Genomic DNA, 25,320 nt, shown 5'->3' on the forward strand with positions numbered 1-25,320 from the left:
CAGTATGTCTCTCACACGTGTCCAGTATGTCTCTCACACCTGTCCGCTGTGTCTCTCCCACATGTACAGTGTGTGTCTCTCACACGTGTCTAGTATGTCTCTCACACGTGTCCAGTATGTCTCTCACACCTGTCCGCTGTGTCTCTCACACGTGTCTAGTATGTCTCTCACACGTGTCCAGTGTGTGTCTCACACATGTCCAGTGTCTCTCACACCTGTCCACTGTGTCTCTCACACGTGTCCAGTATGTCTCTCACACCTGTCCGCTGTGTCTCTCCCACGTGTCCAGTGTGTGTCTCTCACACGTGTCCAGTATGTCTCTCACACGTGTCTAGTATGTCTCTCACACGTGTCCAGTATGTCTCTCACACCTGTCTGCTGTGTCTCTCCCACGTGCCAGTATGTCTCTCACACGTGTCTAGTATGTCTCTCACACGTGTCCAGTATGTCTCTCACACCTGTCCGCTGTGTCTCTCCCACGTGTCCAATGTGTGTCTCTCACACGTGTCTAGTATGTCTCTCACACGTGTCCAGTATGTCTCTCACACCTGTCCGCTGTGTCTCTCACACGTGTCCAGTATGTCTCTCACACGTGTCCAGTATGTCTCTCACACGTGTCCAGTATGTCTCTCACACCTGTCCGCTGTGTCTCCCCCACGTGTCCAGTGTGTGTCTCACACGCTGCTCTTTTCTTCACTTATATGTGAGTGAAGAAATGAATAACATCGAGAATCAGATCGTTATATTGGAGATCCATAAGTTCAAACATGTAAACTCATTCCTTCAAACATTTGAAATCTGTTCATTTATGATCAATTGTGAACGTGTCAACCTTAGTTTGATTTTTTTTTTATGTTTTCTCTGATTTTATTTCATCTTCCACTCACAGGTCTCATGTCACACTCGGCGTTTCTCTGTCATTTCGTGTGTTTGCCGTATAGATGTGATTGTGGCCCCTGATCTAATGTGTTAATCAAGCTCGATTTTTAATTTATTTTCTGTATTACTTCATTCAACTTTCCATTATAAATGTGGAGGATTCCATTTCCTGCATCATGTTTTGGCTCTAGTTCTCTTTTGTTCAAATGTTCCAAGTCATTCTGAGTTATTTCTGGTAAATGCACCTCCGTGTTACTTCGTGGTGTTTATTAGGTGTCACTATAACATCTGGGTTGTTGACCTATGACCTATGAATCTGCCTCAGTCAGCAGTTGTAAAATGGGCACTATCCTCGGCTGGGCAGTAATCTATGATGGACTGGCGCCATGTCCGTGGGAGTCATGGGCTCTCGTTTGCTTCATGCCTCAGAAACCAGAGATAAGCACCACGCAGTGTCCCTGCACTTCCAGGTTTAATCGATTGACATCCTGTAACCGCCATGACAACATCTCCCAGTTCCCAGATTGTATTAGGCTCTGCTCTGGTCTCTAGCACTCCATGTGATATTACTTGACTGACCTTTGCCATCTTTCCTCATCCTTGTTGCCAACGGTTTTTGCTCTGATTACGGTGTTTATGACTCCACTTTCTAGACTTTGCTGCCATTCTGGATTCTGTCTTTTGCCTGCTGTTTTGCTGCTGTATGGATCTGTGGTGACTGAACTCTACCTGTTTTATTTTCTTTGTTGTTTTTTATTATTCTCCTGCTTTTCCCCTCAGATAAACTAAGGCGGTTTTTTAGGCTGATTACTGGGTGCTTGACCCAAACCTGTGTTTGATCAGTCCTCCTGCGTGCTATGAGCTGTGCTAATCCTGACTCAGACAGTCAGGTTTGGCCCCCACATATCCACAGCACTCACACTCAGCACCGGTTCCCCTCAAGGCTGCGTGCTGAACCCGCTGTTCTTTGCCCTCTACACCTCTGACTGCACACCGTCCACACCAGCAACCTTGTTGTGTGGGCCGCCAGAAGAGGATGTACTGCTGGCCCACCACCAGAGGCGCCCTGCCTGAAGTGCGGGCTTCAGGCACAAGAGGGCTCTGCCGCCACGGACACAGCCGGGAGTGACAGCTGTCACTCATTAATTCCTGACAGCTGTCACACATTCTTCATCATCGCACTCCATAAAGAATTTAGGTAATTACTAATAAAATGAATAAAAGAGTGAAAGCATAAAACAAAACTGTACCAGTATGCTGCCATATGAAAGGGAAAATAAGTGCGTCTTAAGTCTGGTCTTGAAAGTCTCCACAGAATCTGACTGTTTTATTGACGCAGGGAGATCATTCCACAGAACAGGGGCACGATAAGAGAAAGCTCTGATCATGAAAACCTTCATGGCTCTGACTGAAGAGCCAACCACTCTACTGGTGGTTGGCTCTCACTGCAGTATTGTATCACTTCCTGTTCCGGAGCACAGCAGTGTTTTGCTGTATCTGTTAGCTGCTTATTCTGCGCAGTTAGATTGATCTAGATAACTAGATAATGATTTGTTTCCCAGTGTAATCTTCACGTGCCTTAACTAAAGCACTCCCTCTGCTGAATCACCTCTAAATTATTTACACATTATTCACTTTGTGTGTTTTTAGGAATCCACTAGCTTAGCGCAGCTATTAGCTCTTAGCCGGTTTAGCATGGCGGCTTCTCCTGTCTCTCCCGCACTTTTCTGCTCTGGGTGTGAAATGTTTAGTTATTCCTCGGCCTCCTTTAGCAGTAATGGTAATAGCTAAATAAAAAAATAGCTTTGTTTAGCTGCATGTTCTCCTTGAATTGCTGGCTGTCTGAGTGGTGTCCAAAACATGAGGTGGGCTTCATAGATAATTGGCAAAGCTTCTGGGGAAAACCTGGTCTTGTTAGGAGAGACGGCATCCATCCCACTTTGGATGGAGCAGCTCTCATTTCTAGAAATCTGGCCAATTTTCTTAAATCCTCCAAACCGTGACTATCCAGGGTTGGGACCAGAAAGCAGAGTTGTAGTCTTACACACCTCTCTGTAGCTTCTCTCCCCCTGCCATCCCCCCAATACCCCATCCCCGTAGAGACGGTGCCTGCTCCCAGACCACCAACAACCAGTAAAAATCTATTTAAGCATAAAAATTCAAAAAGAAAAAATAATATAGCACCTTCAACTGCACCACAGACTAAAACAGTTAAATGTGGTCTATTAAACATTAGGTCTCTCTCTTCTAAGTCCCTGTTAGTAAATGATATAATAATTGATCAACATATTGATTTATTCTGCCTAACAGAAACCTGGTTACAGCAGGATGAATATGTTAGTTTAAATGAGTCAACACCCCTGAGTCACACTAACTGTCAGAATGCTCGTAGCACGGGCCGAGGCGGAGGATTAGCAGCAATCTTCCATTCCAGCTTATTAATGAATCAAAAACCCAGACAGAGCTTTAATTCATTTGAAAGCTTGACTCTTAGTCTTGCCCATCCAAATTGGAAGTCCCAAAAACCAGTTTTATTTGTTGTTATCTATCATCCACGTGGTTGTTACTGTGAGTTTCTCTGTGAATTTTCAGACCTTTTGTCTGACTTAGTGCTTAGCTCAGATAAGATAATTATAGTGGGCAATTTTAACATTCACATAGATGCTGAGAATGACAGCCTCAACATGGCATTTAATCTATTATTAGACTCAACTGGCTTCGCTCAAAATGTAAATGAGTCCACCCACCACTTTAACCATACTTTAGATCTTGTTCTGACTTATGGCATGGAAATTGAAGACTTAACAGTATTCCCTGAAAACCCCCTTCTGTCTGATCATTTCTTAAAAACATTTACATTTACTTTAATGGACTACCCAGCAGTGGGGAATAAGTTTCATTACAGTAGAAGTCTTTCGGAAAGCGCTGTAACTACGTTTAAGGATATGATTCCTTCTTTGTTATGTTCTCCAATGCCATATACCAACACAGTGCAGAGTAGCTACCTAAACTCTGTGAGTGAGATAGAGTATCTCGTCAATAGTTTTACATCCTCATTGAGCACAACTTTGGATGCTGTAGCTCCTCTGAAAAAGAGAGCCTTAAATCAGAAGTGTCTGACTCCGTGGTATAACTCACAAACTCGCAGCTTAAAGCAGATAACCTGTAAGTTGGACAGGAAATGGCGTCTCACTAATTTAGAAGATCTTCACTTAGCCTGGAAAAAGAGTCTGTTGCGCTATAAAAAAAAGCCCTCCGTAAAGCTAGGACATCTTACTACTCATCACTAATTGAAGAAAATAAGAACAACCCCAGATTTCTTTTCAGCACTGTAGCCAGGCTGACAAAGAGTCAGAGCTCTACTGAGCCGAGTATTCCTTTAACTTTAACTAGTAATAACTTCATGACTTTCTTTGCTAATAAAATTTTAACTATTAGAGAAAAAATTACTCATAACCATCCCAAAGACATATCGTTATCCTTGGCTGCTTTCAGTAATGCTGGTATTTGGTTAGATTCTTTCTCTCTGATTGTTCTGTCTCAGTTATTTTCATTAGTTATTTCCTCCAAACATCAACATGTCTATTAGACCCCATTCCTACCAGGCTGCTCAAGGAAGCCCTACCATTATTTAATGCTTCGATCTTAAATATGATCAATCTATCTTTGTTAGTTGGTGTTGGAGTTATTCTGTAGATACACTGTTTTATTTTATCATGCATGTTTTGTGTTCTCTGCTCTGGTAGAATGTAGTTCTCTCTGCTCTGATAAAGTGTATTGTACTGATGTGATGGGTGAAGGTTACTTAAGATATGTGACATGACGTGTTTCTGCAAGTTGTGGTATCTCTGTGTGCACGCTAAGCTCTTTTTCAGGATATGTGAAGATGACCCAGGCAGAATGCAGCCGTAAGCGGAGCAGTGAGATAAAGAATAGAGAATTGAATGTTCCAACCACAGTGTGATTATGATACATTAGTCCTTGTGTCAGAAGAAGTGTGATTAATCGATAGATGTCTTAAACACATCTTAATCGAGCCCAAGATTAAAAGGTTCTGAACGTCCTGAATGTATTGTGCAATCAGCGGTTCTGCGGCAACAGCTCACGCGCTATCACTCCTCCCCTTAGGAGCTGTACCGCCCATGTATGTAGGGAAGTCCTAAATAAAAAGAGCGGGAGCGCAGGCCAGACTTTAGTGTAGCTTTGGTGTACAGCCTGACTGCACTCCTCGCGAGCTAAAATTGACATTCTGTCTCACTGGTGTTTCTTGACTCTGTTTGTCTTATCAAGGTTTTAAGAATGTTTGGAGGCGAAAATACCCAACAGTTGGCTATGTACCACAGGCTTTTAAGGTGGCAGTAATTAAACCATTACTTAAAAAGCCATCACTTGACCCAGCTATCTTAGCTAATTATAGGCCAATCTCCAACCTTCCTTTTCTCTCAAAAATTCTTGAAAGGGTAGTTGTAAAACAGCTAACTGATCATCTGCAGAGGAATGGTCTATTTGAAGAGTTTCAGTCAGGTTTTAGAATTCATCATAGTACAGAAACAGCATTAGTGAAGGTTACAAATGATCTTCTTATTGCTTCGGACAGTGGACTTATCTCTGTGCTTGTTCTGTTGGACCTCAGTGCTGCTTTTGATACTGTTGACCATAAAATTTTATTACAGAGATTAGAGCATGCCATAGGTATTAAAGGCACTGCGCTGCGGTGGTTTGAATCATATTTATTTAATAGATTACAATTTGTTGGTATGGTACTACGAGGTCCCTAAGATAAGATGGGACCTGATTATTCAAAACCTTATAAGTAAGAAGAAGAATTTTAAATTCTATTCTAGAATTAACAGGAAGCCAATGAAGAGAGGCCAATATGGGTGAGATATGCTCTCTCCTTCTAGTCCCCGTCAGTACTCTAGCTGCAGCATTTTGAATTAACTGAAGGCTTTTTAGGGAACTTTTAGGACAACCTGATAATAATGAATTACAATAGTCCAGCCTAGAGGAAATAAATGCATGAATTAGTTTTTCAGCATCACTCTGAGACAAGACCTTTCTGATTTTAGAGATATTGCGTAAATGCAAAAAAGCAGTCCTACATATTTGTTTAATATGCGCTTTGAATGACATATCCTGATCAAAAATGACTCCAAGATTTCTCACAGTATTACTAGAGGTCAGGGTAATGCCATCCAGAGTAAGGATCTGGTTAGACACCATGTTTCTAAGATTTGTGGGGCCAAGTACAATAACTTCAGTTTTATCTGAGTTTAAAAGCAGGAAATTAGAGGTCATCCATGTCTTGGATCTATGTCTGTAAGACAATCCTGCAGTTTAGCTAATTGGTGTGTGTCCTCTGGCTTCATGGATAGATAAAGCTGGGTATCACCTGCGTAACAATGAAATTTAAGCAATACCGTCTAATAATACTGCCTAAGGGAAGCATGTATAAAGTGAATAAAATTGGTCCTAGCACAGAACCTTGTGGAACTCCATAATTAACTTTAGTCTGTGAAGAAGATTCCCCATTTACATGAACAAATTGTAATCTATTAGACAAATATGATTCAAACCACCGCAGCGCAGTGCCTTTAATACCTATGGCATGCTCTAATCTCTGTAATAAAATTTTATGGTCAACAGTATCAAAAGCAGCACTGAGGTCTAACAGAACAAGCACAGAGATGAGTCCACTGTCCGAGGCCATAAGAAGATCATTTGTAACCTTCACTAATGCTGTTTCTGTACTATGATGAATTCTAAAACCTGACTGAAACTCTTCAAATAGACCATTCCTCTGCAGATGATCAGTTAGCTGTTTTACAACTACCCTTTCAAGACTTTTTGAGAGAAAAGGAAGGTTGGAGATTGGCCTATAATTAGCTAAGATAGCTGGGTCAAGTGATGGCTTTTTAAGTAATGGTTTAATTACTGCCACCTTAAAAGCCTGTGGTACATAGCCAACTAATAAAGATAGATTGATCATATTTAAGATCGAAGCATTAAATAATGGTAGGGCTTCCTTGAGCAGCCTGGTAGGAATGGGGTCTAATAAACATGTTGATGGTTTGGATGAAGTAACTAATGAAAATAACTCAGACAGAACAATCGGAGAGAAAGAGTCTAACCAAATACCGGCATCACTGAAAGCAGCCAAAGATAATGATACGTCTTTGGGATGGTTATGAGTAATTTTTTCTCTAATAGTTAAAATTTTGTTAGCAAAGAAAGTCATGAAGTCATTACTAGTTAAAGTTAATGGAATACTCGGCTCAATAGAGCTCTGACTCTTTGTCAGCCTGGCTACAGTGCTGAAAAGAAACCTGGGGTTGTTCTTATTTTCTTCAATTAGTGATGAGTAGAAAGATGTCCTAGCTTTACGGAGGGCTTTTTTTATAGAGCAACAGACTCTTTTTCCAGGCTAAGTGAAGATCTTCTAAATTAGTGAGACACCATTTCCTCTCCAACTTACGGGTTATCTGCTTTAAGCTACGAGTTTGTGAGTTATACCACGGAGTCAGGCACTTCTGATTTAAAGCTCTCTTTTTTAGAGGAACTACAGCATCCAAAGTTGTCTTCAATGAGGATGTAAAACTATTGACGAGATACTCTATCTCACTTACAGAGTTTAGGTAGCTACTCTGCACTGTGTTGGTATATGGCATTAGAGAACATAAAGAAGGAATCATATCCTTAAACCTAGTTACAGCGCTTTCTGAAAGACTTCTAGTGTAATGAAACTTATTCCCCACTGCTGGGTAGTCCATCAGAGTAAATGTAAATGTTATTAAGAAATGATCAGACAGAAGGGAGTTTTCAGGGAATACTGTTAAGTCTTCTATTTCCATACCATAAGTCAGAACAAGATCTAAGATATGATTAAAGTGGTGGGTGGACTCATTTACATTTTGAGCAAAGCAAATAGAGTCTAATAATAGATTAAATGCAGTGTTGAGGCTGTCATTCTCAGCATCTGTGTGGATGTTAAAATCACCCACTATAATTATCTTATCTGAGCTAAGCACTAAGTCAGACAAAAGGTCTGAAAATTCACAGAGAAACTCACAGTAACGACCAGGTGGACGATAGATAATAACAAATAAAACTGGTTTTTGGGACTTCCAATTTGGATGGACAAGACTAAGAGTCAAGCTTTCAAATGAATTAAAGCTCTGTCTGGGTTTTTGATTAATTAATAAGCTGGAATGGAAGATTGCTGCTAATCCTCCTCCTCGGCCCGTGCTACGAGCATTCTGACAGTTAGTGTGACTCGGGGGTGTTGACTCATTTAAACTAACATATTCATCCTGCTGTAACCAGGTTTCTGTTAGGCAGAATAAATCAATATGTTGATCAATTATTATATCATTTACCAACAGGGACTTAGAAGAGAGAGACCTAATGTTTAATAGACCACATTTAACTGTTTTAGTCTGTGGTGCAGTTGAAGGTGCTATATTATTTTTTCTTTTTGAATTTTTATGCTTAAATAGATTTTTGCTGGTTATTGGTAGTCTGGGAGCAGGCACCGTCTCTACGGGGATGGGGTAATAGGGGGATGGCAGGGGGAGAGAAGCTGCAGAGAGGTGTGTAAGACCACAACTCTGCTTCCTGGTCCCAACCCTGGATAGTCACGGTTTGGAGGATTTAAGAAAATTGGCCAGATTTCTAGAAATGAGAGCTGCTCCATCCAAAGTGGGATGGATGCCGTCTCTCCTAACAAGACCAGGTTTTCCCCAGAAGCTTTGCCAATTATCTATGAAGCCCACCTCATTTTTTTTTTTTTTTTTTTTTACTGAAATGAGGGAAATATTTGTTTATGTGCAATATCCACAGTTTTGTACATTCTTTTGTCTTTTTTATGTGTAATCTCTTTTTTGCTATTACATTCTTATAGATTTTTTCTTTTTCATTTGCATTCTGGACATACCTCAATGTTACAAATGTTATGTTTGTTTTTCTTCTCTTCTCCAGACCTTTAAGTCTGCGTGTGGTTTACTCAGGGTTATATTTGCACTGAAAGGCTGCACTTTACCTTTCACTGTGCTTGTTACAATGACAAATAAAGTATCTGTGTATCTGTATTGTTATTCTGGACAATAAAACCTGTTCAAACCGTCCTTCATTGTTGTTCTCTGCGTTGGGGTCCTTCTGTAGATTCATAACACAATCAAGCCAGCGATGGAGTTCATGAAGAGCCCATCATCGGGTAATGTCTTTAAGGCCCAAGCTCAGCAGCTATCCCAGCATGAACAATCGTTAATTCATTTTGAGAGCTTTGTGGTAATTTTATGGATGGCCCAGGAGATATTCCTGAGACTGACTGGTGGCCAGCAATCAGCAGAGTTTAGCTCCTCAGTAAATGATAGCATCCACATCCCAGGAAGCAGCAGTTCTTCCTCCTTCTGAGCTCCTCCTCTTGATGATAGAAAGTCACAATGGAGATCCAGAGACCTACCAGACATTCAACTGACAGACCCTAAGATGGGATAGTTTCTCAAGTGAAGGGCCAGGCCAGAGAGCGGGCGGTCGGAGTGCAGGACCAGCAGTCCAACATCTGTCATCCCCTGGATTCATTCAGTAAGGTAATGAAGAGAGTGTGTGGATGTGGAGAACTGGGTCAACATGTGGTCACTGCAGCAGCAGCACAGTTCAGGATGTGTATCAGATTATGCCAACGGTTTTTATGTTCCAAACCTTAGCAGCAGCTAGCAGGTGGAACACCTCAGCCCTCTCTGTTGCATTTCTAGAAGGCATCCATGAGCCATTAAAGGACCATTTTGTGCCTCTTAAGCTGCCAGCTAACCTCTGTGATCTGGTGGAGCTGACCACCAAAGTTGGCTGACACCTGTACCAACACAAACTGGATCTTCTACATTCTTCTCCTGGATGATGGAGTCACACCAAGTTGCACATCTTATTCCTTCAGGAAAGCTGACAGTATGAACAGATTCCACGGCCAATGAAAGTTTCATTGATCAGAATCTTGCTACTTAGCTCCAAGATCCTCATGCCACTGGACAAACCACTTTGAGCTAATCCTCTGGAGAGTCATCAGCCGCTGGACTGCTCCCCTGCAGCTGAGCCTTCCCAGTCTTCACGTTGAACACACTGTGCTTCATCTCATTTGTTAATTAGTTAATTTGCTGCTCTCATCTCCTTTTGGTTCAGTGGTTTCTGTTTCTTTGTTTGGATGTAGTTTTGATGTGTTGGGGAATTCTGAGCGCACTCTGACTTAATTTCAGACTTTAGTTTTGCCTGAGTTCCATGTTCACTGGTCTCACTTCATGTGTTCGAACTTGTTCTTTCTTTGATTGTGCCAATTTTCTTGCTCTGATCACAACCTGAAGAATTCCTGTAAACTATGCAGTTGATCTGCTGGACTGTTGGTGGTTCTGGGCGGGGCTGGAGACTGACTCCATCTGGATTCAACCTGGGTACACTCAGATCAGGGCCCTCATGTACAAAGGCTTGCATGAATTTCCTACTAAAATATGGCGTATGCCAAAATCCAAAAATATCCAGATGTACCGAAGTGACACAGATACACGCAGGGATAGTTTATTTAGTACTCTGTTAAACGGAATAAACATGAAATGGTAAAAGAGTTAGTGTGTGTGTATGAGGCTGTAAATGCTGTGGGCTCAGAGCTGCGCACACACTGAAGTAAAAAATGTGAGGGGCACTGTGGCCGACAGTGTGTGGCATTCACAACATTACACACGCATTTATTGACAAATACTGAGCACAGGAGGCCTGTTAATGCTGCGTTTACACATAACGACGATAAGTCACGAATGTGATGATTCGGGGTGTCAGGTGTCCTCAGGAACTGCTGCAACCTGTTACCACACATTACGATTACTGGCACGTGTTGCTGGAGAATTATCAGGAACCATTACACACGGTCAAGAATAGTGTTGTGCTTTGTTGTGCGCTATCACGCGCTATTGCGCGTAACAGCGCATTAAGTTCTGTCATGTTGTGAACGAGATGAATCGTCTCCACACACACACCCATATTCATCCAACCGAATTCAGATCGCTCCAGTTTTTCAGAACTTTGTGACTGCATGCGTAGTTGGGCTCTGTGCCATGGAGTGGTGCAGAGAGGAGGAGGAGGACAGAGCCAGATGTGTGGCTTCATGCGGCTCTCGTCTCATGCATTTTCCCAAACATCAGGCACATGCAGCAGGTGGAACACCTGCAGGAGCGCACTGAAGAGCACTGAAAGGAGACTTTTAGCCGACTTGGTGTCAGTAATCAAACTGAATGGGATGCAGCAGGATTTAATTGTGTGTGCGCTTCTTCCTCTGCCGGACTGGAGGAGGTGCAGAGATGTCTGGCTGCACGTGAGTGTGAGCGAGCCCGCAGACACGGTAAGCGCATTGGAGACAAAATATCTTGAGACTGGTATAAAATAGTCCCAAATACTCACACATTTTTATCAAGTTCTGTTAACTTAAATAAATATGTGTGTGTTAGCTCACTGTGTGGGACCATGATATAAACGGTATAAGCGGATTAAACAACGAGAAGCTGTGCATTATACGGTTTGAATGCACTTCGCGTCAATCAATCAATCAATCAATTTTTTTATATAGCGCCAAATCACAACAAACAGTTGCCCCAAGGCGCTTTATATTGTAAGGCAAGGCCATACAATAATTATGTAAAACCCCAACGGTCAAAACGACCCCCTGTGAGCAAGCACTTGGCCACAGTGGGAAGGAAAAACTCCCTTTTAACAGGAAGAAACCTCCAGCAGAACCAGGCTCAGGGAAGGGCAGTCTTCTGCTGGGACTGGTTGGGGCTGAGGGAGAGAACCAGGAAAAAGACATGCTGTGGAGGGGAGCAGAGATCGATCACTAATGATTAAATGCAGAGTGGTGCATACAGAGCAAAAAGAGAAAGAAACAGTGCATCATGGGAACCCCCCAGCAGTCTACGTCTATAGCAGCATAACTAAGGGATGGTTCAGGGTCACCTGATCCAGCCCTAACTATAAGCTTTAGCAAAAAGGAAAGTTTTAAGCCTAATCTTAAAAGTAGAGAGGGTGTCTGTCTCCCTGATCTGAATTGGGAGCTGGTTCCACAGGAGAGGAGCCTGAAAGCTGAAGGCTCTGCCTCCCATTCTACTCTTACAAACCCTAGGAACTACAAGTAAGCCTACAGTCTGAGAGCGAAGCGCTCTATTGGGGTGATATGGTACTACGAGGTCCCTAAGATAAGATGGGACCTGATTATTCAAAACCTTATAAGTAAGAAGAAGAATTTTAAATTCTATTCTAGAATTAACAGGAAGCCAATGAAGAGAGGCCAATATGGGTGAGATATGCTCTCTCCTTCTAGTCCCCGTCAGTACTCTAGCTGCAGCATTTTGAATTAACTGAAGGCTTTTTTAGGGAACTTTTAGGACAACCTGATAATAATGAATTACAATAGTCCAGCCTAGAGGAAATAAATGCATGAATTAGTTTTTCAGCATCACTCTTAGACAAGACCTTTCTGATTTTAGAGATATTGCGTAAATGCAAAAAAGCAGTCCTACATATTTGTTTAATATGCGCTTTGAATGACATATCCTGATCAAAAATGACTCCAAGATTTCTCACAGTATTACTAGAGTTCAGGGTAATGCCATCCAGAGTAAGGATCTGGTTAGACACCATGTTTCTAAGATTTGTGGGGCCAAGTACAATAACTTCAGTTTTATCTGAGTTTAAAAGCAGGAAATTAGAGGTCATCCATGTCTTTATGTCTGTAAGACAATCCTGCAGTTTAGCTAATTGGTGTGTGTCCTCTGGCTTCATGGATAGATAAAGCTGGGTATCATCTGCGTAACAATGAAAATTTAAGCAATACCGTCTAATAATACTGCCTAAGGGAAGAATGTATAAAGTGAATAAAATTGGTCCTAGCACAGAACCTTGTGGAACTCCATAATTAACTTTAGTCTGTGAAGAAGATTCCCCATTTACATGAACAAATTGTAATCTATTAGATAAATATGATTCAAACCACCGCAGCGCAGTGCCTTTAATACCTATGGCATGCTCTAATCTCTGTAATAAAATTTTATGGTCAACAGTATCAAAAGCAGCACTGAGGTCTAACAGAACAAGCACAGAGATGAGTCCACTGTCTGAGGCCATAAGAAGATCATTTGTAACCTTCACTAATGCTGTTTCTGTACTATGATGAATTCTAAAACCTGAGTGAAACTCTTTAAATAGACCATTCCTCTGCAGATGATCAGTTAGCTGTTTTACAACTACCCTTTCAAGAATTTTTGAGAGAAAAGAAAGGTTGGAGATTGGCCTATAATTAGCTAAGATAGCTAGGTCAAGTGATGGCTTTTTAAGTAATGGTTTAATTACTGCCACCTTAAAAGTCTGTGGTACATAGCCAACTAATAAAGATAGATTGATCATATTTAAGATCGAAGCATTAAATAATGGTAGGGCTTCCTTGAGCAGCCTGGTAGGAATGGGGTTTAATAAACATGTTGATGGTTTGGATGAAGTAACTAATGAAAATAACTCAGACAGAACAATCAGAGAGAAAGAATCTAACCAAATACCGGCATCACTGAAAGCAGCCAAAGATAACGATACGTCTTTGGGATGGTTATGAGTAATTTTTTCTCTAATAGTTAAAATTTTGTTAGCAAAGAAAGTCATGAAGTCATTACTAGTTAAAGTTAATGGAATACTCAGCTCAATAGAGCTCTGACTCTTTGTCAGCCTGGCTACAGTGCTGAAAAGAAACCTGGGGTTGTTCTTATTTTCTTCAATTAGTGATGAGTAGAAAGATGTCCTAGCTTTACGGAGGGCTTTTTTATAGAGCAACAGACTCTTTTTCCAGGCTAAGTGAAGATCTTCTAAATTAGTGAGACGCCATTTCCTCTCCAACTTACGGGTTATCTGCTTTAAGCTACGAGTTTGTGAGTTATACCATGGAGTCAGACACTTCTGATTAAAGCTCTCTTTTCAGAGGAGCTACAGCATCCAAAGTTGTCTTCAATGAGGATGTAAAACTATTGACGAGATACTCTATCTCCCTTACAGAGTTTAGGTAGCTACTCTGCACTGTGTTGTTATATGGCATTAGAGAACATAAAGAAGGAATCATATCCTTAAACCTAGTTACAGCGCTTTCTGAAAGACTTCTAGTGTAATGAAACTTATTCCCCACTGCTGGGTAGTCCATCAGAGTAAATGTAAATGTTATTAAAAAATGATCAGACAGAAGGGAGTTTTCAGGGAATACTGTTAAGTCTTCTATTTCCATACCATAAGTCAGAACAAGATCTAAGATATGATTAAAGTGGTGGGTGGACTCATTTACTTTTTGAGCAAAGCCAATAGAGTCTAATAATAGATTAAATGCAGTGTTGAGGCTGTCATTCTCAGCATCTGTGTGGATGTTAAAATCGCCCACTATAATTATCTTATCTGAGCTAAGCACTAAGTCAGACAAAAGGTCTGAAAATTCACAGAGAAACTCACAGTAACGACCAGGTGGACGATAGATAATAACAAATAAAACTGGTTTTTTGGGACTTCCAATTTGGATGGAAAAGACTAAGAGACAAGCTTTCAAATGAATTAAAGCTCTGTCTGGGTTTTTGATTAATTAATAAGCTGGAATGGAAGATTGCTGCGTCATGGTGTTTTAGACTCCGTGTCATGCATTCAAACCGTATAATGCACGGCTTCTCGTTGTTTAATCCTTACAAAATCCAGCTTCCTGATGAAGTGGTGTAGAGGAGGATTTTCTTCAAAAGAAGACCTGTAAGTTCAGCTACAATCTGACAGAAAGTACATTTGAGATGAAAGACTAGATTTGATGTTTTGGTGAAAGAAACTTTTGTATTTCTTCATAATTGATGTAAATAAAGTCCAAGACATATTCAGTGACTTGGAAATGTTCATGTTTCATCCCCTGACTTGTCTAAAGAAAACTGGCAATAAAACTGATTATTTACAGGTTTGATCAAGTTTTAGAGATTTGCTTTCAGTTTGAGTTTGAGGAAGATAATTTTAGAAATTTTTATTATTTTTGTTTGTATTTCTAGTATTTAAAATGGCATAAACAAATTAAAATGTGTGAAATTCCAAGTGTTCCAATCCTTTTGGAGGGAACAGTATCCTAACCTTATGATGAGTGTAAAATGAGTGTGGGATTATTACTGTTTGGTTTAAGAAGGTTTAATTTTCACTGTTGCTGCACTTTGTGTCAAATCATAGTCATATCGTTTATCATATTGATATGAAAATTCAGTAAGGTATATCTTCTATTATACATTCCAAATCTAAGGTGGAACTCTACTAGTGTTTACTAAGGAACACATAAATATCTTTAAAAAAAAGAAAAAAGAGAGAGTAGAGCCACTGAGGTTCCTGGTCTTGAGAACCAGGGATGGTTGGTTGAAAAGCTTTTTTATCCCATGGGAACTCTCCCTACACACCTAAGGGCCCTGTCCCACTGGCGTTTAGGAGGATTTGCGCATGAAATAAGGAGACAAAAGCTGAGCGTCCGCAACAAAGGTGGGCGGAAATGACAAATGTCCCGGGGTGGATCAGCGAATACATGAGGAAGAAAAGCGGATATAACAGGGAACAGAAGCGAAGGCGACCGCGGAGGCGCCCCATGAGGGGCACAGCGGCCGTGATGCACTCGCTCCATCTGTGCCCACTCTGTCTGCATGCGCGACATAACATTTGCGACCGTGATGTGGCCGTGCTGGGCACGCGTCATATCTGTTTTGCACACTGTCCCGGTCCGCTGTCCCGGTCCGCCGCCAAGCCGCGCCAACCCGTCTTGCGGATATCAGCGGATGACAGGGGATATGCAGCGTGTTGGTTGTGTATGTCCTGCGTATGTCTTCAGTATGTGTTCAGGCAGTGATGCGGATCTCATCCGCAGCAGGATTTTTGAGCGGCTCAAAAATCCTGCTGCGGACACGCGTGCCTCTGCAGATGATCACGGACGTGTTTGGATGGTGGCCGACTCATACAGGAATGTTACACGGTTATTGCAGTTGTTTGGCGGATGTGGGCCACTTTTGTGCGCATTCCATCCACAAATCCTCCTAAATGCCAGTGGGACAGGGCCCTAAGCGGCTCAAGAATATGGACAGCATGTATATAAGTGACAGTTACATGACAATTTATATGAAAATACTGAGATACAATATTTTGTCCATATTGTACAGCCCTACTGTCAACTAGCTGAAAACTCTGAACATTAATTTACATCTACATAAAAAAATGTTTAAAGTGGCAGGAGGTTAAGAGGGCTGTAATTAGGGGGTCAGCTGAAAAGCAAAAAAAAAAAAAGAAAAATGATTAAAAAGGTGGAGAATATGGAGGGCAGAGCCCATCTAGAAGCTGAGAGGCAAATTAAGGAAAATGCTTAAAAGGCGGGGGGGGGGGGGGTCTGGGGGAGCGGAGTCATGCTCATGCTCCCAAGAACCATTTTACTGAAAAAAGCCTGAAGGAGCTGAAGCACATGGTTAGATGGCGAGGAGCTTTTCCAAGTATGTGAGAGGAAAATAAAGAAAACTGCTTAAAAAGAAAGGTTTTTGCCAGGCTAATGCTCCCCTGGAGCATTTACTCAAAATAAAGTCTGAAGAACCTAAATGACATGGTGAGATGCTGACGAGCTTTGCTCATTCATGTACGTGACATATGCATATTAATATACAAAGCAGGCTCATGGTACACTGAGTCCCAAACAGGAAGTGGCAAATTTTGAGCCCACAGTAAAACAGGAAATATTAAATGTTGAACACTTCCTGGTATGGGTGGAACTGGGTTGCACTGGACTCCTCTGAAATCTAATCGGACACCCCAGATGCCACCTGGATGATTGACATGTCACAGCACCGCACATCTGGTTGAAAAGTGCCATTTTGAAATCTGTGACACATATTGACTGCTAGCTCCCTCCTGTACAGTAGTTGGCACTGGGTTCCACAAATGTGCCCGTGCTGGTTTTCATTTGGAACATTTATGCAAATAAATTATTTTCTCATCATGTAGAAATAGCAAAATAAAATTAAAAAAATGCATCACGTAAGGGTGATTCTTTAACTATGGGCACTATTGGCCTTGTAAATGTAATTTCCACCACACCATTGCTGTTATGTGTCGGACGCAGCTCGGAGAACCGACCAGCGTTTGAAGGACCCAGTATGAAATAAGCAGAGCACGGTACAAAGGCTAACTGAATTTAATACATAACAGTGATCATAATAATAATAACAGGTGCGGCCTGGCGTGGTGCGCTCCCAGCAGCGCTAATGGTCCGGAGCCAGAAGCTGTTTCGGACCCAAGGACCCCGCCGACACCCCCCAGGTGGCCGCAACAACCGAGTCTGTGAAAGAAGGAACCATTATGTGAGTCCACACTCTACACACAGAACACTTAAAGGTGTACAAACAGCAAACACTTCCTGGCTTGATTACTGATCAGCTTCCAACCTGCAGGCATGGAACATCCCGTTCACAAATCACCACCGCAGTGGAAGCTGATACATGACTAACATACAGCTCAATACAATAAGGTGTGAGGGACACCACATTTACTGACTGTATAACTGTTAGTCACAAAATCCAACGTACCTCAGGAAGTGTGCTGACGAGCGTGAGACCTCACCCTCTCCTCTTTCACAGACCGTGCATCAAACCTGGACATTCTCAGCGTCCGCTGCTGATGAGATGGCTCCCAAGACGACGATCTCACCCGTCTGGTCACAAGGTCGAGTCTCTGGCAAATGCACACTGTGCACTTCAGTCTTAAATGCCAACATACTCCAATCCCTCCAGATGCACCTCAGCTGTGAGTCCTGACGAGTCGCAGGTGATCAGGGTGAAGTCCTAACAGCCTCAGCAACACAGCCACTCAGTCCCAAATGCACGCCACCTGGGAGGAAACACAAAAGGCAAACAAACCAGCAGCCAGGCCCCCCCAGCCATACAACAATTGCCTTACAATATAAAGCGCCTTGGGGCAACTGTTTGTTGTGATTTGGCGCTATATACATGTGCTCTGATGTCACTGTTTATCTCCGTAGAAACTACCCAAACAATCTTTCATACAAACTGTTTAAAGGGAGATTACAGTGTTGTGGTGGAAATTACAGCAATAGTGTGGGACAACTACATTTTGTTTAAAAAAAAATCACAACAGTTGTATGACATTGAATACCCTAATTATGTTTTGATTATTTTACTGATATTTTATTCAGAGATATTTTAAAACATTAGAAAAAAACATTTCTTTACCATTCATTTTTATCATTGAAGATCAAAAGTCTGGGTGTGGGACAAGCACAAAACGGCAATATTTGCATATAATGATGCTGAAAAAAGGATGAAAATATGTCATCATAGACTACTAGAACAAATTTCTTAACACACTTTCATTGTAAAGATAACTATAAAGTGTGAAATTTCCCCCCTTTTTTTTTGTTTTTCATAAAATATGATCAAAGGACATAATAAGTGCCTGTAGTCTAAGAATCACCCGTAAATGCCACTCATTTCTTCATGGGAACATGGAAAAAAAAGGTGCAAGACTGGGCTGCCCCGCCCACGCTGTTAGTCAAGATGGATGAGTCATGCGTTGAACCAGGCCACTGAGCCATCGTGTTAGTTAGATGCATTTGCACATATGATTTGAACATTGATGGAATGAAAATGTTTCCTATTAACAAAAACAAATTCATCATGTGATGGCACCTAAACCGACTCTCACTGCAACTTGTGCTGTAATGTTGGAATGTGATGTACCTGGATGACATTCGGATGATTGCATTCCACACAGCTGGTGGTTGGGCTCAAGGTTGACTGGCACACTCCTGAGCTCCCACTGGAATGCCCCTGATGCCAGGAAGCCCAGCGTGGTCAGCACCTGTGTGGACACAGACAACCCCTGGCTCCTCGCTGTACTGCGTTCTGGGCCGGTCGCAGTTCTGCACGCAACTTCAGTAACAGTGGCCTTGGTCATCGGAATTGGTTTATGAGCCAATTATTGTAATTTTTAAGTAAATCCTTGCTTTCCCTGAATAGTCGTTCACATCTGGATTGCATCATTTGCAAGGTCCTCTAACAATGCTAACACAGCCACTGTTAGTGGCATTTTCTTCATCACTTTGCACGTGTTTTTATATCCATCCATATAACTGCAAACTCGTGGGTGTATTAATTGTTCATCAGCGTGTCTCTGCTGTGCACGTCACTCTGATGACTTCACGTTTACACTCTATTAACAGTTCCCAGCTTCACCTCTACGTGTCTGCAGAGGAACAATAGCTGTAGAAACGTGCGTACGCCAGCCAGGATTTTTGTGTGACACACCGCACATTTCCACGGTTATTTCACTTTTGATACACATCTGAATGTTGGTGTGGAGACGGACGTATGCCACGTTTATGTGCGTACGCAGCCTTTGTACATGAGGCCCCTGATCTGCTGCAGACTAAATGATCCCGTAACACAACAAATAACATAAAATAAAACATATTTTGTTTGCTTCTTTTTCATCAATTTTTGATGTGGTTTTACCAAAATAAATGAACTGGGGCTCAACAGGTTCGGACTCCATCGGTCTCATAAAAACTGTGTTCAGTATCATTCAGATCCAGGTCAGGTTCTGTTCCCATTACTCAGGTTTGGGCTCACCTTGACAAATGTCATATTTGTCTTTTGGCCTTAAACCCAAACCTGGCCTCATTGTTCCAGTACTTTCAGAGAGGACGGTACGTACTGTACACAATCTGGCCACAATGACAGAAACCGCATCCGCTGGCGTCACTAACAGCAGGATTTTGGCAGAATTTTTCCTCTGGCTGATTTATGTCTTGGCACAGAGTCCATGTGAATCTTCAGTGCTGCACTGCTTGGCACATATCGGAGTCAGCTTAAGCAGAGGGTCACTGGTTCGACCCCCCAACCACTGCAGACACTGGATGTATTTTTATACATGTCTCACCTCATTCTGTCCTCACAGTATCAGTATTCAAAAGACACAAGAAGTCAAATGTCAATGTGAATCAAAATCTGTAGTGTGATTTTCAGCTTGACAGATTCGTTCTTACCGACGACCGTGAGATTGAGGGCAGCCTGGCGGAGACCGTAGCTGTTCTTCAGCTCGATGGTGTAGCAGCCGCAGTGGTCCTGCTGACTGCTGCCGATGGTCAGCTTACTGCTGCTGTCTGTGGTCTCGATGGAGACACCTGCCCAACCAGGCTGGATCTGACAACACACAAGTCTCAAGTCAAGACCAACAAGTCCAACATGCAGACTGAAAAAGTCAAACCGTTAAGACCAAGTCCGACATTCAAACTGAAAAAGTCTCTCATCCAGACCAAGTCCGACATTCAGACTGAAAAACTCTCACGTCAAGACCAACAAATCCCACATGAGACTGAAAAAGTCTCACATAAAGACCAACAAGTCCGACATGCAGACTTAAAAAGTCTCACATCAAGACCAACAAGTCCCACATGCAGACTGAAAAAGTTGAAACCGTTAAGACCAAGTCCCACACGCAGACTGAAAAAGTCTCACATCAAGACCAAGTCCGACATGCAGACTGAAAAAGTCTCACGTCAAGACCAACAAGTCCCACATGCAGACTGAAAAAGTTGAAACCTTTAAGACCAAGTCCCACATGCAGACTGAAAAAGTCTCACATCAAGACCAACAGGTCCGACACACAGACTGAAAAAGTCTCACATAAAGACCAACAAGTCTGACATGCAGACTGAAAAAGTCTCACATCAAGACCAACAAGTCCCACATGCAGACTGAAAAAGTTGAAACCTTTAAGACCAAGTCCCACATGCAGACTGAAAAAGTCTCACATCAAGACCAACAAGTCTGACATGCAGACTGAAAAAGTCTCACATCAAGACCAACAAGTCCCACATGCAGACTGAAAAAGTTGAAACCGTTAAGACCACGTCCCACACGCAGACTGAAAAAGTGTCACATCAAGACCAAGTCCGACACGCAGACAGAAAAAGTCTCACGTCAAGACCAACAGGTCCAACACACAGACTGAAAAAGTCTCACATAAAGACCATCAAGTCCCACATGCAGACTGAAAAAGTCTCACATCAAGACCAACAAGTCCGACATGGAGACAGAAAAAGTCAAACCGTTAAGACCAAGTCCCACAAGCAGACTGAAAAAGTCTCACATCAAGACCAAGCTTGACATGCAGACTGAAAAAGTCTCACGTCAAGACCAACAAGTCCGATATGCAGACTGACAAAGTCTCACATCAAGTCCAACAAGTCTGACATGCAGACTGAAAAAGTCAAAACCGTTAAGACCAAGTCACACACGCAGACTGAAAAAGTCTCACGTCAAGACTAACAAGTCCGACATGCAGACTGAAAAAGTCTCACGTAAAGACCAACAAGTCCAACACGCAGACTGAAAAAGTCTCACATCAAGACCAACAAGTCCCACACACAGATTGTAAAAGGCCAAACAGTCAAGACCAACAAGTCCCACACAGACTGTAAAAGTCTCAGCAAGACCAACAAGTCCCACAAACAAAAATCTAAAACAAACAAACAAAAAAACCCCAACCTTTTTTTCATGCTGTGACTATGGGGTATTATGTGTAGAATTTTGAGAAAAAAAAGAATTTCATCCATTTTGGAATAAGGCTGTAACATAAAATGTAGAAAAAGTGAAGCGCTGTGAATACTTTCTGGATGCACCATATTTCGTCTCAAAGTGATGAAAACGTGCCCGAGTTCAGTTAGGTCTCACGTTAAACAACATGTTTGAAAAAGTGGATGTGTGACACACGTCAGCTTTGACTCTTGGACACTTTGTGAACTCGTCTTCCTGTGTCTGTGTGTGTGTGCATGCATGTGTGTGTGTGTGTACACGTTGGTCTTACTGGCTTCCTGAACTTGAGCCAGGTGCAGCTGATGGGCGGAGCTCCTGAGAACTTACAGATGATCTCCACTTGACCTCCTGCCAGGATCTTCATGTCCTCTGGGAACTGAAGAATCTGAGGTGGCAGTGCTGCACAAACATATCAATAAGCAATAATCAATAACTTCCAGTCTACCGTGCATGATGCAGCAGAGTGGACTAATAACTAAGAACCACCAACAAAAGTCATCAGGCAGGGGGCGTGGCTTAGTGCTGCCTGTTGAACTGTTTTCCATGGTGACTGATGTCGAGGGAACGCCACCAACATACAGGCAGAAAACAGGACTGGAAAGACCACAGGGTGAGGCTCAGAACCCCAGTCCCTTCCTAGAGTGAGCAGCTGTCCTCCGCGTCTGATGGAGGAGTCCCTGAAGACAGGCCACACCCTCAGTCACACTGGAGTGCAGGTCGCCACAGCTCAGGATCATTGATTTCGGGACCACCAGGTAGTATTCCGACACCTTTGTCTGGAGGTGCCAGACAGTCCACTGCTGGTGGTGATTCCAACCACAGTGTAGCAGGTCACCTGGATCCAACTGCGTCAGTCCTCCATGCCGGGCACAGTGGTCACCCCAGTGAAGGATCATCTCACAGTTGAGAGCTCCGGATGGAGAAGGATCCATAGTTGGTTCAAATTCCAGTTCTCACCCTACAGACCGGCACTTGTGTCACCAATCCTGTTTCAGCATGAGGTACCCAATCCTTTGGTGCCAGCAACAAGGCTACAGAACATTCTGTACGGGTTTGTGCACGAGGTTCATCCTTTAGCCTGCTCCGAAACCCCCCGAAAAACCAGGGTGCAAGGTCTGACCAACCCTGTAAGAACCCAGTATGGGGCATGACTCTGTTGGGGTTCCAAGATCTCTTGTAGCAGGTACTGTGGAGTCAGGTGCTTCAGCCAGAACCGAGCCTGATGTGGGTCTGCTTGGCTCAGATGTTCTGGAGGATTTTGTGAAATCGGCAGTTTGGTTTTGTTGATAGTTGCACTAAAAATTCCACAATCTGCATAAAATCAAGATGAATGTTTCAAACGAGGTTCTGAATGTGTGCCGACGATTATTCCACAAAAATATTCCCAACCTTTAATATAACGCAATGCCAAAATATCCTCAGCCGTATGAGCATCGTCTTCTTTATAATATGCAGTTGTTTAATTGGTATCCCAGTGCGGAGTGTGCGTGTGTGTGTGTATATATATATATATATATATATATATATATATATATATATATATATATATATATATATACATATATACATACAGTGAGGAAAATAAGTATTTGAACACCCTGCGATTTTGCAAGTTCTCCCACTTTGAAATCATGGAGGGGTCTGAAATTTTCATCTTAGGTGCATGTCCACTGTGAGAGACATAATCTAAAAAAAAAAAAAATCCGGAAATCACAATGTATAATTTTTTAATAATTTATTTGTATGTTACTGCTGCAAATAAGTATTTGAACACCTGTGAAAATCAATGTTAATATTTGGTACAATTGCTTTTGTTTGCCATTACAGAGGTCAAATGTTTCCTGTAGTTTTTCACCAGGTTTTCACACACTGCAGCAGGGATTTTGGTCCACTCCTCCATACAGATCTTCTCTAGATCTTTCAGGTTTGGAGTTTCAGTTCCCTCCAAAGATTTTCTATTGAGTTCAGGTCTGGAGACTGGCCAGGCCACTCCAGGACCTTGAAATGCTTCTTACGGAGCCCCTCCTTAGTTGCCCTGGCTGTGTGTTTGGGGTCATTGTCATGCTGGAAGACCCAGCCATGACCCATCTTCAATGCTCTTGTACATATACTCTGAATAATTTACCGTTAAATTTCACTATCTTTTATTTGGCTAAAAATTACTCGCACCACAGAAAGCACCTTTTTGAAGTTGCACTCAAATCTCGTAATGCAAATTACAATGACAGTAAAGGCGATTCTGATTCTGACTGTCATGCTGAAGACCCAGCCATGACCCATCTTCAATGCTCTTACTGAGGGAAGGAGGTTGTTTGCCAAAATCTCACAATACATGACCCCATCCATCCTCCCTTCAATACGGTGCAGTCGTCCTGTCCCCTTTACAGAAGAGCACCCCCAGAGTATGATGTTTCCACCCCCATGCTTCACAGTTGGGATGGTTTCTTGGGGTTGTTCTCATCCTCTAAACATGGTAAGTGGAGTTGATTCCAAAAAGCTCTATTCTGGTCTCATCTGACCACATGACTGTCTTCCATGCCTCCTCTGGATCATCTAGATGGTCACTGGTGAACTTCAAACGGGCCTGGACATGTGCTGGCTTGAGCAGGGGGACCTTGCTGCCCTGCAGGATTTTAAACCATGACAGCATCATGTGTTACTAATGTAATCTTTGTGACTGTGGTCCCAGCTCTCTTCAGGTCATTGACCAGGTCCTCCTGTGTAGTTCTGAGCTTTCTCAGAATCATCCTTACCCCACAAAGTGAGATCTTGCATGGAATCCCAGACCGAGGGAGATTGACAGTCATCTTGTGTTTCTTCCACTTTCTAATAAATAATCATAACAGTTGTTGTCTTCTACCAAGCTGCTTGCCTGTTGTCCTGTAGTCCATCCCAGCCTTGTGCAGGTCTACAGTTTTGTCCCTGGTGTCCTTAGACAGCTCTTTGGTCTTGGCTATGGTGGACAGGTTGGAGTGTGATTGATTGAGTGTGTGAACAGGTGTCTTTTATACAGGTAACAACTTCAAACAGGTGCAATTAATACAGGTAAAGAGTGCAGAATAAGAGGGCTTCTTAAAGAAAAATTAACAGGTCTGTGAGAGACAGAATTCTTGCTGGATGGTAGGTGATCAAATACTTATTTGCAGCAGTAACACACAAATAAGTTATTAAAAAAAATCATACATTGTGATTTCCGGATTGTTTTTTAGATTATGTCTCTCACGGTGGACATGCACCTAAGATGAAAATTTCAGACCCCTCCATGATTTCTAAGTCGGAGAACTTGCAAAACCGCAGGGTGTTCAAATACTTATTTTCCTCACTGTGTATATATATATATATATGAATTTGAAATGAACTGAATTTATTTAGGCACATATATGCTTAACAAAAATACCTCATACACAAACAAACAATACTCATAGACAAAGTAGTTAAAAGAAAGAAAAGAAAAAAAAACTGTACAAAGTGCCAAAAGGTGTAGGCAGAAGCAACACTTATCAACAGCTACACCCTCCGTACAGTCAAATTAAACCAGACTATGTGCCGGATCACGAACGATCATTTCCAAACAAAATGTGAAGTGAAAACACATATTTGGCCTCTACTGGTGGTTGGCTCTCACTGCGGTATTGTATCACTTCCTGTTCCGGAGCACAGCGGTGTTTTTCTGTATCTGTTAGCTGTTTAATCTGCGCAGTTAGATTGATCTAGTTATCTAGATTACGATTTGTTTCCCAGTGTAATCTTTACGTGCCTTAACTAAAGCACTCCTTCTGCT

At 42.2% G+C, this 25,320-nt stretch overlaps 1 protein-coding gene across 2 annotated transcripts in view; it reads right to left on the bottom strand.

Moving 5' to 3' along the window:
- Positions 1 to 25,320, bottom strand: part of mylkb (myosin light chain kinase b) — a 253,035-nt gene that overhangs the window by 149,989 nt on the left and 77,726 nt on the right. For both annotated transcript variants that reach the window (XM_034187254.1, XM_034187253.1), the window contains exons 4-5: positions 21,811 to 21,938; positions 19,988 to 20,144 (exon numbers count right to left, since the gene is read on the bottom strand). In XM_034187254.1, the coding sequence (XP_034043145.1) occupies positions 19,988 to 20,144; positions 21,811 to 21,938 (285 nt within the window). The remainder of the gene's footprint in view (positions 1 to 19,987; positions 20,145 to 21,810; positions 21,939 to 25,320) is intronic.

This window comes from Thalassophryne amazonica, chromosome 14, assembly GCF_902500255.1.
Source record: "Thalassophryne amazonica chromosome 14, fThaAma1.1, whole genome shotgun sequence".
In the NCBI taxonomy this organism is placed as follows: domain Eukaryota; kingdom Metazoa; phylum Chordata; class Actinopteri; order Batrachoidiformes; family Batrachoididae; genus Thalassophryne; species Thalassophryne amazonica.